Consider the following 16399-nt stretch of genomic DNA (forward strand, 5'->3'; position numbering starts at 1 on the left):
CAGAATGATCCTCAACAGTACACACAAAGTTAGCTCCCACCTGAACTCCACTCCGTGCATCTCTTTCTTCATTTTGGTCACACACTGGAAGATGAGAAAGGCGACCTGCTAACAAATTCTTGACTTCTGGTACATGTTCTACACAATAATTATATTCCTGGAGCTTGTACTCCCATTTATCAGTTCTAGGAGAACGTTCCCCACCTTTAGTGGTAAATAGTTGTACAAGGGGCTTGTACAGCGCAGCGTGTGCCCCATAAATACATTTTGAAGTGAACTATGCCCAAACAGCATGCCAGAGCCTCTCTCTCAATTGTGGAATATGATGATTCAGCCCATCTCAAGCTTCTAGAAGGAAATGCAAATGAGAACAGCATCTAATCCCTTCTGGCTCACATCTGCCATGAAAATACTTTCATCTCGAGTATCAAATGATTTCAAAGGAATGCATGAATCACCTCCTTTTTTATCAACTTAAACTTCTGATCACAATCCATACTCCATACAAATCTCACTTTTTTGGGGGGAAGATTTCTCATGTTATATGTTTTTTCCACACATCTGGGAATGTATTTAGTGTAAAACTCAATCAGACTGACCGCTGCGCCTCTAACCAGGCCGGGTCATCTCCTTGCTCCTCCTGCCGCCTCCTGCTCCTGCCTGCCAGCCTTGCCACCTTTTTCCGCCGCCGCCGCCCCCGAGCGGCCCAGCCAAAGCAGAGCCGCCCGCTCGCCAGTTTCCCGCCGCAGCTCGCCACAGGCCCCGCCCACCACCGGCCCATTGGCCGAGCCGCTCCCGCCGCCCACTAACCCGCCCTCCCGTCCCCCTTCTTATGACGCCCCCAGAGAGACCGCGCAGCGGACGCGCGCAGCGGAAGCGCCGACTGAGCGCCGAAGGTGCGCCAGAGGTAAGCCCGTCTGCGCCCGTCCGCGCCTGGACCTCGCCCAGCGCCAGGACCCCTGGCCCCCGCAGACCCCAGCCCACCCGCCGGACGTACGACGCCGCCACCCTCAACGCACTCAACGCCGGCCGAATCCCAGGATGCTACCGAGCCACCCCGAGACGCACCCACGGACCCTTCTGCTGCAACTCCTGCAAGTTCACCTGCATCCGGACCTGCACTACTCCAGCACCAACCAAGACCAAGACGAGCAACAACAGCAGCCACCTGAAATGCATCCTGCTCAACACCCGCTCCGTCCACAGACACGCCGTCGAGCTCTGGAACCTGCTCGACACAACTTCACCAGACGTCGCCTTCCTCACGGAAACCTGGATGAACGCCTCTTCAGCGCCCGACATCGCCATCGCCATCCCAGACGGCTACAAGATCATCCGAAGGGACCGCATCAACCAGACCGGAGGAGGCATCGCCATCATCCACAGGAACACCATCCGCATCACGACCAACACCGACGACACCCTCGCACCCGCCAAGCACCTGCACTTCCAGGTCCACATCAACCCCAAGACCACCCTCAGAGGCACCCTCATCTACAGACCCCCGGGACCACGCACATAATTCAGCGAAGACTTCGCCGACTTCATCAGCCCGCATGCCCTCCTCTTCGCTGACTACATCCTCCTCGGGGACCTCAACTTCCACCTGGAGAACAACAACGACCACAACACCACCACCCTGCAGGACAACCTCGCAAACCTGGGACTCAAGCAGCTGGTCACCACCCCCACCCACTACGCCGGACACACACTCGACCCTGTCTTCTCATCCAGCAAGGACATCGCCTTCAGCCACGCCACCGGACTCCACTGGACGGATCACAGCTGCGTCCACTTCAGCTTCAGAAGGTCCACGATCCACCAGCAACAGGTTGCACGCAGAAGCTGGAACAAGATCACAGCCGACCTGCTCGCGACCTCCCTGAGCATGAACCCTCCCACCAGCGCAACGAACCCAAGCCAGGCGGCCACCAACCTCGCGAAGTGGATCAGCAACTGCGCAAACGACCTCGCCCCTCTGAAGACCCCGCCTAGCAGGCCCGGTAGCAAGAAAGCCCCATGGTTCACCGACGAACTCAAGAGCTCCAAGAAGAACTGCCGAGCCCTTGAGAGAACCTGGCGCAGAGACCCAACACCGGACAACATGACTGCCCTCAAGCTCGCCACCCGAAAACACCACCAACTCATCCACGCCACCAAGAAAACCGCATTCAAGGAACGACTGGACAACAACGCACACAACAGCAAGGAACTCTTGAACATCGTTAAAGAGCTCTCCAACCCCAACGCCGGAAACAACGACATCACCCCTTCGCAAGACCTCTGCAACTCTCTCGCCTCCTACTTCCACAACAAGATCGCGGACATACACAACAGCTTCAGCACTCAACCGACGCACGCCACGACCGAACCACCGACCCCAACCACCACCCTCCGCGCCTGGACCCCGATCAGCACCAAAGACACCGTCCGCACGATGAACTCCATCCACTCCGGATCTCCTACCGACCCCTGCCCTCACCACGTCTTCAACAAAGCCGACGCTGTCATCGCACCCCAACTGCGGGACATCATCAACACCTCCTTCGACACCGCTACCTTCCCGGAGAGCTGGAAGCACGCCGAACTCAGCGCTCTACTAAAGAAGCCATCAGCCGACCCCCACCGACCTCAAGAACTAACGCCCCATCTCGCTGCTCCTGTTTCCTGCAAAAGTCATCGAGAAGACCGTCAACAAGCAGCTGGCCGCCTTCCTCGAGACGAACGGATCCCTCGACCTCTCGCAGTCTGGCTTCCGGGCCAACCACAGCACCGAGACCGCCCTGATCGCAGCCACCGATGACATCCGAGCACTGCTTGACAACGGAGAAACAGCAGCCCTCATCCTCCTAGACCTCTCCTCGGCCTTCGACACTGTCTGCCACCGTACACTAGTGCAGCGACTCAGCAACATCGGAATCCAGGAGAAGGCACTGGAGTGGATCATCTCCTTCCTCGCCGGAAGGACACAGAGAGTCCGCCTCCCCCCGTTCAGATCTGAAGCCACCGAAGTCATCTGCGGCGTTCCTCAAGGCTCCTCACTCAGTCCAACCCTCTTCAACGTCTACATGAGCCCCCTCGCAGACATCGCACGCCAGCACAACCTCAACATCATCTACTACGCCGACGACACCCAGCTGATTCTCTCCCTCACCAACGACCCCGGCACCGCCAGAGCCAACCTTCACGAAGGGATGAAAGAGGTAGCCGAATGGATGAAGAACTGCCGCCTGAAACTGAACTCGGACAAGACGGAAGTCCTCATCCTGGGATCCTCACCCTCCGCCTGGGACGACTCCTGGTGGCCCCCGCCCTAGGCAGCGCACCCAAACAAACAGACCACGCACGCAACCTGGGCTTCATCCTGGACTCCTCCCTCTCCATGACCAGACAAGTCAACGCCGTCTCCTCGTCGTGCTTCAACATCCTGCGAATGCTACGTAAGATCTTCCGGTGGATCCCCACCGAGACCAGGAAGACGGTCACCCAGGCCCTCGTCACCAGCCGTCTGGACTACGGCAACTCCCTCTACGCCAGAACCACCGCCAAACTCCAGAAGAGACTCCAGCGGATCCAGAACGCCTCAGCACGACTCATCCTGGACATCCCCCGTCGCAGCCACATCTCCGGGCACCTGAGAGACTTGCACTGGCTCCCGGTCAACAAGAGAATCACCTTCCGACTCCTCACCCACGCACACAAAGCCCTACACAACCAAGGCCCAGGATACCTCAACAGCCGCCTCAACTTCTACGCTCCCAAACGCCAGCTTCGATCGACCGGCCACGCCCTCGCCGCCGTCCCCCGCATCCAAAGAGCCACCACAGGGGGACGGTCCTTCTCCTACCTCGCCGCCAAGACATGGAACTCCCTCCCGACCCACCTCCGCCTGACCCAGGACCACCTCGCCTTCAGGAAGCAACTCAAGACCTGGCTGTTCGAGCAGTAGCGGACCCCCCTCCCTTAGCGCCTTGAGACCCTCTGGGTGAGTAGTGCGCTATATAAATGCTGATTGATTGATTGATTGATTGATTGATTGATTGATTGATTGATTGACCCATAAAAGATCATAATTGATCCGTATTTTCAGGAGGTTGAAAATCACCAATTGCCTTAACTAAATTTAACTTAGGTTTGACACAATTTGCGGATAATTTGTATCCCAACTAATCAATATTCTGAGCGTTAAATTTGCATTTTTCTGCACTATCACCTGTCTCCCCTTTTAAAAATTAACAAAAACTGATGTAGCCTCCTGTCATGCTGCTTTTGATCTGTACTAAACACTAGAACATCATTCTGGAATGCAACTATACCTTCCAAACCTTTAAACAAACTTTCCACAACTCTTTGGAACACTGCAGTAGCTGATGCCAACCCAGATAGCATGTGCTTTAACTCGAACAGACTCTCTTGAGTTACATATGATGTTGAATGTCTGGAATCTGGATGCTGATTTATTTGATGATATTCTGAGGTCATATCAAACAAACCCTTCCTTCAAGGGGGACAACATTTCTGCGATGTTGGGGAGAGTGCCTCTTAACGGGAAACATCCATTACAACGCAGTCATTACAACAACCTACATTTACGATGCAACTGTTACAATGCAAGTGCCTTTACATTGCACGCAATTACAATGTCTGTGGTACTGTTGCACTCACTGGAGTGGGAATAGTAATTTTTACCCCTACACTATCCAACACTTACCCTTCTGTTGTCCTAAAAGTATTATGCGTTGTAATGGCATGCATTGTAATGGAAGGCATTGTAACGGAATGCGTTGTAACTGTAGTTTTAAAAAATGCGTTGTAATGGCATGCATTGTTTAATCATGCAATGCAATGGTAGTTGCAATGTAAAGACTGCATTGTAAAGCATGCATTGTATTTGCATGCGTTGTAACATATATTCCCATTAACTCATATCTGACCATTAGGGTCACACAAATCCACACACAAACAAATTGATCCATTAGCCTTGCTAGCTAAAACAATGGGAGCAACCCAGCCAAAACATTCAAAGGGTTGAATGAGCCCAATACCACATAATTTGTCCAATTCTTTCTTAACTCGGCAAGCAAGTCTAAGAGCACTCTTTTAATCTTGTGTGCTACTGGTCTTACTTTGTCTACTATTCTAATCTCATGCATGAAACCCTTGAATGTATCCAACTTTTCCTGAACTACTTCAGGTTAATCCTTTTCCCAAGCATTTTTCATCTTTACAGTAAGCATTTATATGCACCCCTTCCTTAATACAACTTGAGTCAGGTTGTTGGGATCCAACAATATCCCCAAATTCTTTTGATCATGCCAACCCAATAAACAAGCATCAGCTTTTGCCACGCACACTACACCTCTCATGACACTGTTTTGAAAATTGAATGCTGGTTTAAATTCTCCCACTACATGTTTAGGCTTGCCCTCATAGCCTACAGGCTGAATTACAGAACCCCTCTAATGAATTCCACCAAAAGTCTCTTTCCATTTTTTATCACTCAACATGACATGGCATCCTGAGTCTGCCGTGACTTTTACATCAATACCATTGATGTTTCATGTGCAGAAAGGTCTTTTTATCATGTTCATGGAAACAACCCATACAACCTCATTATTATCATCCATGGATATATCCTTAACAATTAATACCTCACCTTCATCACTTCAGGAAACCTCCTCCTCACATAACTTGCTAGTTTTCACCCTGTAAAATTTGCTTTGTTGCATTCTGACTGAGGATCTGCAAACCCTGGCTAAATGCAATTTTCGCATGCAATTAGCACATGACCAGGCTTTTGTAGGACATACGGCCATTTACCAAATGGGATGTGCTTCCACACCTATAAGACTCCAATTGTTTAAAGGGTTGTGTTTAGCTGGGCTAATCAACCTCTTCTTTCTTTTTCCCTTTCTTGTATTTTCTCTGCACAGCTAACACATTTTGAGACTGAGATTTGGAATCCGATACTGTCATTCTTTCTATATACAAAATTGTACTTTCAATCCTAGTAACTATTTCTACTGCTTTATCTAACATTAGATTAGGTGTTGAAGACAAAGTTTCTTGAACCTCTTTGTTATTAGTTTTCTCGACCAGTTTATCCCTGATTATGTTTTCCTCAAAGGCTTTGTATTCACAAGATACCACCAGAATTCTTAAAGCTCCAACAAAACTAGCAGCCAGTTGTCCAGATACATGAACCCTTCTGTAATACCTATGCCTCTGATTGATGACAATTTTTCATGCCTTTAATGTTAAATCTAAACATTTTATAGCTGATGCATATTCATCTATGCCACTCTCACCTTCGCTCTCACCATTAATTTTCATGATTACCTCATTCGCAAAATGTTTTCAATATTTTCCGACCTTCTGACGGCAACCAATGATGAAGAATGGCAAATTAGTGGGTGAAGGACTCACCTTCTAAAGCGTCAAGCTGCACTTCAAAGACTACTTTCCATTGTTCCCTCCTATAATGCGATGATAATACAGTACAGTGAAATGCAGCTGTGACTGTCACCGTGCAAACATACTTTTTCTTATTGATGATATTCTGAAAATTGGAAGAATGCTTGATTCCGGTCCAGGTAAGACATGGCTTGGCAGTTCGGGCTGGACTGTTCCCATGTGGCACAGGGTCAAGACTGATTTGCATATGGCCATGTCTGAACTAGGGTGGCATGGTGAGCAAAATAACGATGGATTAAACCCAGATCTGTGACTGGGGGGTGAATATTTTGCCAATGTGCAACATTCCGTCCATCATCTTGTGTGTTTTGCTGTTCGCCCTATGTGGGAAGGGTATGCCCAGACGTGGGTCCCGTGCTCACTACGCCACTGGAGTCCCGCTATCCTGGCTGATGACGGCTGATAGCCAGAAACCGGTCCTAGGATGCTTGATTCCGGTCCAGGGAAGACATGGCTTGGCAGTTTGGGCCTGGACTCTCCCCATGTGGCACAGGGTCAAGACTGATTTGCATATGGCCATGTCTGAACTAGGGTGGCATGGTGAGCAAAATAACAATGGATTAAACCCAGATCTGTGACTGGGGGTGAATGTTTTGCCAATGTGCAACATTCCGTCCATCATCTTGTGTGTTTTGCTATCAATGATAGTGAGGCTTGAATACATGGAAATGCGGTACATGGCAATACATTCTGGTGTGATTATTACCATATATCCAGGCTATTACAGCATGAAGATTTGTAACAATGTACCATAAATATGATTCGGGTGTGCCTGTAACCGTATGTACAGGCTTCCTCCATGTAGGTATTCTACTATATTGGTGAATCTTCACTGTGGCAAGGTTACCAAAATGTGGCAATACATTCTGGTGTGCATGTCACCGATTGTGAAGGCTTTAAAGTGTGTGTATCACTGCTGGAGAAACACGCAATACTAATGTGTTATTGTAAATAACATGTAAATGAATTAACGCACTGCAGTCTGACAATTTCACATCCAAAATGGCTTCTAGGAATACAGCATACGCAATGATGTCATCCTACTGTGCATTCACAATCTATTTAGCCAAGCAGTCTAGTATCCAGCAGTCTAGTATCCTTTCTCTAACATGATCAACGTCATAAAGCATAAGGCTCAGGATCCACCCTCAAGCTGCTGTGTTCTTGAAATGCCTCGCAAATAAATGCGGGGTAACCAATATCAACTACTTGAACTCAAAAGTTAAACATCAATTTACAGTATATTGTTTTAGCAAGATTCAACATATCTGGACAGCATATACTTGTGCTGTATTTCGGTACTGGTAGTCGCGGTCAAGGAACCTACTCACAAAAATTCATAGGACTGACAAAATGCCAGCACACTGGCTGTAAATCGAGGTACATTGGGTGTATTCGTCCTGCTGGCAATGCTTCTACTCATCACCAATACAAAGGTGTTGGTTTCTTCAACAGGTAATCCTGCAAGATTGAATTTACTGCAGAACGATATGTGATAGCGTTTACCTCAAAAGCTCCTCTGTAAATTGCCCAGCTCGCTCCCCTAGCATTCCTGTACCATGGTGACTCCAACATTCAATAACAGTGGGATGTAAAGACCAAACAGAAATGTGCTATCTGTAAACGTAACACATATATGACAGTGTGCTCTCAAATCCACTGCTGGCTTCATACCACACCCTTACCACTCTCCCACTAAATGGACATAGCTCATTATTTACACTTATTCTCTGTGCGACACTTAGATTTTTCACTATCCCTATGACTTCAGTGATGTTACCTACACCTCCATTTCTCCATTCTGCACCAACATTCTGAAAATTGTCCAAGCGCCACTGAGCAAAATGTCAACTCTTACTGAGGAGTCAATGTGGTGTTGGCTCCTTGGAAGGCACAGAGATCTTCACCTGCCTGGAGAAGATCTCTAAATATTTTGTCTGTCTTCAGTGTTTTTGTGAACTTCACACTGGAAAATGAACATTAGTTTGAACATAGTTTTTCCAGCTACTCCACTCTGAACCCAGCTCAGCTTCTTTAAGTGTGGTTTCCTGTATAAACTGTTTCTTTCATTAATCACAATTTTCAGTTCCAACAGTTGTCTCCAACACTACACCATTTAGCTGTGAACCTGTGATAATTGCACATATTAGTGATAATTACACCAGTTTGTAAAGGTATATGCGATAATGATTTTATTCAGCACAGCTAATTGCTTTTTCCCCTCTCTTGGTGAGGAAACAAGAGTGCGCTGTTAATTATTACTGCAATACTTTTAGATCCCTTAAACAAGCAGGCGTCTATTCCCTTTCCACATTTACAGTCGCTCTTCCTTCGTAGTAGAGGTTTGTTAAATAACTTGAGCAAATTCCCTAAAAGATGTACTTTCTCAAAGATGGCACAGACAAGTACTGGCTCTGCCAGTGCAGCCTTAGCAGCACTAAAGGGTTATTGCACATCAGAATTGCCATTGTTCAATGCAGTTTCCACGTTACAAATCCTAACATAAAGGGGGCGACAAAGGGTATTAATGTGTTATTCCAGACAAACCCATTAATGCTTTGTGACTACTTATACAGTTGCAAGGCATTGAATAGTTACCAACTCCCCAGACACTTGGAGGGGGTGGATTAAATGAGCAGGGGGACTAAATATTTGCAAAGTGGGAACTGTCAACAATCAATACTTTAAGCCACTGTGTATGTTAACATTGGGGTGTGGAAAGAGGGGAGACATGTATCCCTTTAATCACTGTTTCCTTCACCAATGTCCCTTTCACAGTGCTAGTGCATTACCAAAGCTAAGATTTGCTGTGTTTTAAAGGCCTCCGTTTATAACTGTGTGTAAATCCAAAAAATGACTCATTAATATTCAAGAAGTGGGCCGTCTTTATTGTATGATGCTTCCTTATTGCATGTGATTTGCAGGGCACAGTATAGACCTCCTTGAAATATCGAATCCTCCTAGTTGCCCTCTTTTTACATTACACTGATATCTTTGTCTGACAACCTACCCTTGTGGCTGTGGGGTCCCATTAATGGTCTACTACAATGTAAAATCCTAGCTCTATGTGATAGCCTGGATTCTCAGGAGGGTTGAGACTCTCTCTCTCTCTCTCTCTCTCTCTCTCTCTCTCTCTCTCTGATGGTCGCACCCCTCTTTATCTCGTGGGGGCCTACAAACAACTATAACGAATGGACACAGACTCCGTGTAACACTGGTACAGGGAAAGACCATGAGACGGTCCTTTCCCATTTATTTATATCCCCTGGCCACTTCTGGTCAGAGGGTGATAAAATGTTCCTGGTAATTGTTTCTTCGCCACATTGAGTAGTGACAGCTGTTCCATTTACACATACTACAGTCCAGGTCCCACTTTCGTAGTGCGTCTTGAACTTCCATCCTGCGCGGTGATTGCAAATCAGCACAATACTCCCTGGTACGGTGAGCCGAGTCTTGGCTCTTTGCTTCTTCCAAGGTCCTGTGGGTTTGGGTATTGGCTGGCTCATAGGCTGTCGGGGTCCAGTGTTCAGACACAGGGATAGTGTCTGGTTTAGGCCCCATGAGCATAAGGGATCATGAAGATATTTGAGTAGTGCAGTAGGGTGTACTATGGTACTCTTGTAGGAATTGATGAAGTGATGCTTCTGGGTTGGTCTGCTCGGCCATGGCAATACAGAGGGTCTTATCCAACATGCGCATGAATAGTTCTACTTCGCCATTGGCTTGTGGCCATTGTGGGGTGATGCGGCGGTTTCATGTGCCTAAGGATGTCAGCAGATCCCTGAATTCTCCTCCTTGAAAAGGTGGACCGTTGTCGGTCTTCAGTTCTTGAGGCAGTCCAAATAACGTGAATGCTTTCTCTAGGATGGGCGCGATTTGGTTGTATGCGGTAGAGTTGATCACTTCAACCATTGGGTATTGGGAATAGCTGTCGATGAGACTGCTGTCATTCTTCCATCTGGGAAGCTCCCAAAGTCGTGGCTGACTTGGGACCAGGGGCCAGGCACAGGATCTTCGGTGCTGATCAGGGGCTCCTGAATGCTGGTGATTTGGCAAGAGTGGCAGTTCTGTACCAGGCTGTCGACTGCCTCTTCTATCCCTGGGAACCATATTTTCTCTCTCATTCATGATTTCATCTGGATGGTGCCTTGGTGTCCTCTGTATGCAAGGGCCATGACTCTCTCTTGGAGGCTCTCGGGGATCGCGACCGTGACCCTCTTAGCACCAGGCCTTCGGCTGTTGTACTCAACTCATCTCGCATTCTCCAGTTTTCTGAGGCGTTCCTTGTCTGGCCCATGCCAGTTGTTGACATCATGTAGGAAGTTTTCCCACGAACCTCGGAGGAGGTATTCCACCATTCTGGTTAGGACCGAGTCATGTTTGGTGGCTGTGCTGATCTCTTCAATGGTGAGGGTGCGGTGGCATGACCCATGGGTCATCATTGCTACATATTCTTATGCCCTTGTATCGTTGTTGATTCCGCCTTCTGTAGGATCCGGCGGGTCTCAGGAAAGGAAATCAGCTGGATTCTTTGCTCCGGGAAAGTAGTCCAACTCCATTTGGTAGTGTTGCAGCTGTATTGCTAACCTTTCTTGCTAAGCAGGGCTTCCTTGATACTTTGGAATGCAGTTAGCTTCTTCTTCATCCTCCCAATTCCATGCAGCGGCTTTTTTGGTCACTGGCCGAAGAGGTTTGGAAATCATGGCTAGGCAGGGGATGAAGCAACCACAATCTGTGGCCATCCCGAGGAAGCTGCGCACTTCAGACATGTTCATCGGAGCTTGTGCCTGCTATATGGCATGTGATTTCCAGGGATCCACTTGGACTACTTCTTGGTTAAATATGTAGCCAAAGAATTCAATAGAATTTAGAAAATGGAACATTTGGCCTTATAGAGCGTCATGTCGTGATATGCCATTCGCTGCAGGGCTACCTTGAGGTGCTTGTGGTGTTCTTCGATTGATGGAGAGTGGATTAAAATGTCATCACTGATGTTAAGTACCCCTTGTAAGCTTGACAGGGTCTCCTGGACTGCATCTTGGAATATTAATGCAGAGGATGATATGCCGAGGTTGAGTTGTTTGCAAAAGCGCAGCCTGATGTGCGTCGAGAAGGTTGTTATGTACCGGCTCTTCTCAGATAGCCTCAGTTGATGGTATTCAGCGTTAATCTCTAACTTGAAGAACCATCTGGAGCCGTTGAGGTTGGCTATAACATTGTTCATTGTAGACGTTAAGTGCCTCTCTTTCAATTGCCAAGTTGGGCAGGCGCATGTTGATACACAACCGTATCTTGCCTGGTTGTCTTGGTGTCCCTACGATTACTATAAGTGAGACCCAGGGTGTCCGACCAGTGAATTTTTCAATGACTCCTTCTTTCTCAAGGTTACTTAGCTCTTGTTCGGCAAGGGGCCGAAGGTGGAATAGTATCCGCCGGTGGCGGAGTGCCACTGGCTTGATAGATCGGTCAAAATGGAGCTTGACAGGTGGTCTCTTCATGCATCCTATTCCTGTTTGAAGGGCCATGATGACCCTGGCGAAGGTGACCAGGCCAAGGTCTCTGCCATGTGGCTTCCTACCAGCGTGTCGACCTCTATGTCGACCACCTGAAATGTGGTTGTGATTTCATGGTCCTCTGCTTTCGCTTTCACAGTCATCTTCCTTTTCAGGTGTAGCAGCTTTTGGCTTCCATATTTGAACATTTTGACATTTTCAGGTGCTAGCTGAGGATGTGGTTGTAGCTGCTCATATTGTTGGGTGACCATGACATTGACAGATGCCCTGCTGTCTATTGGGGCAGTGACGCATGATCCTGGGGGCCATTGCGAACGATATGAAGAAGCATTCTCCTTCATCGTCAGTAGATGAGTCTTTGAGGCAGTGGTGCTGTCATTGTGATCCTGTGTTCGCCCTTGGGTTTTCGTAGTCTTCTAGGGACAGTTGTTTCACTGACTTGACAGGTAGTCTCCTCCCATGGGCACCTCTGGTTCTGGGTCCTCCTCTGCATGCCGTATCGAAATGGTTGAGGGTCCCACATTTGGAACAGGTTCGCCCTTATACGTGGCATTCCTCTAAAAGGTGTTCCACTCGTCCGCAATATCCACACTTGGGCGCAGCTGCTGTTTTCTTTGTTGTTCTTCCTCTGCTGCTTCTTCTTCCTTGTGTATGGATTGCATCCGCTTGCTCTATTCTTACAGAGGTGGGGCTCTCCGGTTGCTGGGTGATGGTGAGATCTATTGCGGAATCCGACAGGTCATGGGATCACGCCGTGATGAGGATGTCTTCCCGCAAGATCCCTGGCTGGTGGAGGATGAGGCTCCTAAGGGTTTTGTTTTGGCACCCTTGTATCACCTGCCCTTGTATCACCTGTGCTCTTACTTCCTTGGCTTGGTTGTTTGCCGTGCATGTGCTGGCAAGTTCCCGTAATCGTGCATGGAATGTTTCCTCAGACTCTCCTTCTCTCTGGCAGGTTTGGCGGAGCTTAAACCGCTCATAGTTGGGGTTGAGTTGCTGGTCAAAGTGTGCATCTAGAGCTCTGACTGCTGCTTCATAGTCGTTGGAGGTGCCCATGTTTGGCTGGAGTGCACAGAGTTTGTATATTTCCTCCCCTTTGAAGTGTAGTGTAAATGGCCTGTTGATGGTGTTGTCTGTATCCCTTATTGCAACGAAATAGTTGTTCAGGCAGCTGATCATGTCTTTCACCGAGGGGAAGCAGTGGCAGGGTCAGCGAGCTCGCTAAATGGTGGCAGCGCATTAACCTGGGTATGTTGCTTGGCCGGTGTGCCAGGGGGTTGACCTGCTGGGGGCCCCTGCTGTGGGACTGCTTGTGCTGGGTTATCTGTCATGCCTGTTAGGCACTGTATAAACTGTGTAGTCTGGCCTGGGTGAGAAGGTTCCTCAAAGTGTCCTTAGCCCTCTGTGGCTCTGTGGTAGGGTTGTTTATTTTCCCCTGTGTTTTATGCCTGGGTGTGCAGCAGGCTAATTCTCTCCCCTTATCTTTTCTCTTCCCTCTCCGCGTTTTGTTGCTCTTCAGCACGTGGGCTTGGATGGTTGTGTGAACGTATGTATCCTCACTCGCACTGAAGCTGCTGTGCTTCTTCACCACGCGGCAGAGATATGCTGCACCCCTTTCAGACACCTCGATCATGTAGATACAGTACTGCTACTTCGTTGCTTCCTAGAGCTTGATGTTATGGAGTGTCAGGGTTATGAACTCTGTGCAAAATGATTTCAAAGGTGCTCCAGCACTTCCTCATTGGATGGCCCAGATCATTGTGTTACAATAAACGCATTTGATGACTGAACAGGCATAAGTGCTCTTTTTATTTCCCTGTTCACAAAATGATTCACAACCGGACAGGTTTCTCTGCTCTCAGGCTCTTCATACACATGTCACCTCTATTTCCTATCAGCTCAGAATCATATCTGACTGTACCCCTTTGACCATGGCTGTCACTTTTGGTAGGTTGTTGTCCCCGATCCTCACCTGGAAGTAACACGTGTAAATGCTGGAAGCTGCCGTTTTCCAACCAACGTTTCTCGACACCATGAACATTTATCTCCAAGAGAATGCAGGGACTTGCTCCTCCCCTATGATTGAACAGTAAACATTGAAATGAGTTACAAGGGGCCTATGAATTAAAAAGTATGGTTCACATTTTGTGGGTCCTCTCTTCGAACTTGTTATATTGTCCTCCCATGATAAGGTTTATGTTCTTGACCCAAGCCACTCATTCTGATAGTGGAAACACTTCAGTGACATGACTCCTTGGTCTATCTTGCCAGGATCTACAGCAAGGTGGATAAGCCTAGCAAGCTTCTGCCACAGCTGTTTACCCTCAGCTCTGCTGAAACCCCTCCTTGGCTTCAGGAGAGACGAGTCACACCCAATCGGTCATCAGCAGTGCCTTCAACACCTATGATAGCACTCTGTATGGTACCACACAGCTAGGACCTAGGATCATCCACATAGCTCTTTGTTGCCTCTATGTGACTCTCCATAGATGCTCCCCTATTTCCATAAAGACCAAATCCGTACTGGGCGATCAGATGGCCTATTGGTCACATTTTATATCCTGTTCGTTCAACCTTTAGCTCTCAGATTGGCAACACTGTGAAAGGCCATATTCACTGCACGCTCGCTTCTATTGATGAGTCCCTAATCTGCATGATGTTGAAACCACAGTAGGACTCATCTGATATGGCTTCCTATTGCCCACTATCCATTTTGAACACCGATTATAAGATCTTAACTTAGATCCTATGCCTGCAGATTACTGCTGGAGCTACCAGGCCTAATTCATGAGATAAATCGGGGTTTATCCTGGATCAAACACCTCCCTTAATCTTCGCCGATTATGGCATACCAAGGAAGAATTAGCAGATTTGCTCCTATCAGCCATGTGTTTCACACTTGACTTAGAGAAAACCTTTGGAAGAAAATGCATAGGGTGCTGCAACTGATGGCGTAGGCCCTATCGGCGAAAGTGGATACAAATATTATACTTCAATGCCTCTGTCCGTGTAAAAATGGTAAAATGTATCTCACCCTCATGGGTAAGGCCACCTGACAGGGCTGCCCCATTTCACCTTTATTATTCGCTCTGGCAAAAACCCTTGGCAGCCTAACTGCGACTCCTTGGAACACAATCGGGTATACTGATCCATGACACTACCCATGCCGTGTCTCTTGATGCAGATGGCATTCTGTTGTGTATACAAAACACATGTGGTGACACATCCTGACTTTACAGCGATCTCAGACCTTACAGTGAACTGGGCCAACTCTTGTATTTTCCACCTACTACATGTTTTGGTCGTCTCTCCCACGGTCGGTGATGGGCCAAGTAGCAGTGGTAAAGATGCTAGTGAGGTCTCTTTTATGGTATTATTTAGCAAACCTCTCACTGCTTATCTCTCATTCCATATTTTGATGCCTTAACACATCCCTTATTGTGCCCATTTGGGGAATGAGAATGCCTCAAGAAGCCCTCAATAGACTAAAATTGCCCATTTGCAATCGCAAACCCCAACTCTCAATGCAAGCGGGCATCTTGGTTTTCAGATTTCCGAAAATGTTAAGCAACACCTGGTGGTCAGTGACAAGGGTGAAATGATTTCCGTACAGAAACACATGAAAATGTTCACAAGCCTACACTAAAGCTAGGCTTATTTTTCTGTTTTCTGGGTGAGAATAGGCACATTCAGTCGGCCCTAGACTTCTGCTAGCAAAGGCCACAAAGTGTCTCTGAGCATTTGGATGTCCATTGTGTTGATCATGGATCTACCAGTGCTTTGTCTACTATTATCTCACTATATACCTTTGGATCAAAGTAGCCCATTTCAGTTGCATTTTCAATTGTGTGTTTGATTTTCTTGAAAGTTCTGTAACAATCAGAGGACCACCGGAAGGGAATATTCATCTTTGTCAATTTTCTTAATGTGGCACTCACTGTGGCAAAGTCACTAATATATCTGGAGCAAATAGCTGGCCATGCCCAAGTAGTATCACAGCATGGTTGCATCTTGTGGGGGACAAGTGGGTGACAATGCTTGTACTTTTTCAGGGTCAGAAGTCATACAACTTTCAGAGAAAATATGCCCAAACAATTTGAGTTTGGATTTGTGAAAATCACACTTTTTTTGCATTTAAAAAGAGCCTTCATCAGCAAGCAGACGGCATACTTGTGTAAGAGCTTTGCCATTCTTCTTCTATGTGGCCCCAAACACTAATATATCATCACTGAGGTTAAAAGCATGTGTGACAGGTTGAATTACTCAGCGAATGACATACTGAAAGATTGTTGCAGACAGCACACCAAAGCTGATTTTTTGTGTGTGAATAAACCAACATGAGTTACAAAGTAGTAATGTACCTACAGTTCTCTTACAGCTCAAGTTGATGGTATCCTTTGTTCAAATCAAGA

General features: G+C 47.5%; 1 protein-coding gene across 3 annotated transcripts in view; it reads left to right on the forward strand.

Moving 5' to 3' along the window:
- The window catches only part of GUCY1A2 (guanylate cyclase 1 soluble subunit alpha 2), a 1137327-nt gene that overhangs the window by 1085223 nt on the left and 35705 nt on the right, over positions 1 to 16399 (forward strand). The window contains exon 8 of one of the 3 annotated variants that reach the window (XM_086933483.1): positions 9084 to 9096. The exons of the other annotated variants lie outside the window; for them this stretch is intronic. Coding sequence (XP_086789609.1) covers positions 9084 to 9096 — 13 coding nt within the window. The remainder of the gene's footprint in view (positions 1 to 9083; positions 9097 to 16399) is intronic. 3 annotated transcript variants of the gene reach the window in all.

The sequence above is a fragment of the Lissotriton vulgaris genome, chromosome 8 (assembly GCF_964263255.1).
Source record: "Lissotriton vulgaris chromosome 8, aLisVul1.2, whole genome shotgun sequence".
In the NCBI taxonomy this organism is placed as follows: Eukaryota; Metazoa; Chordata; class Amphibia; order Caudata; family Salamandridae; genus Lissotriton; species Lissotriton vulgaris.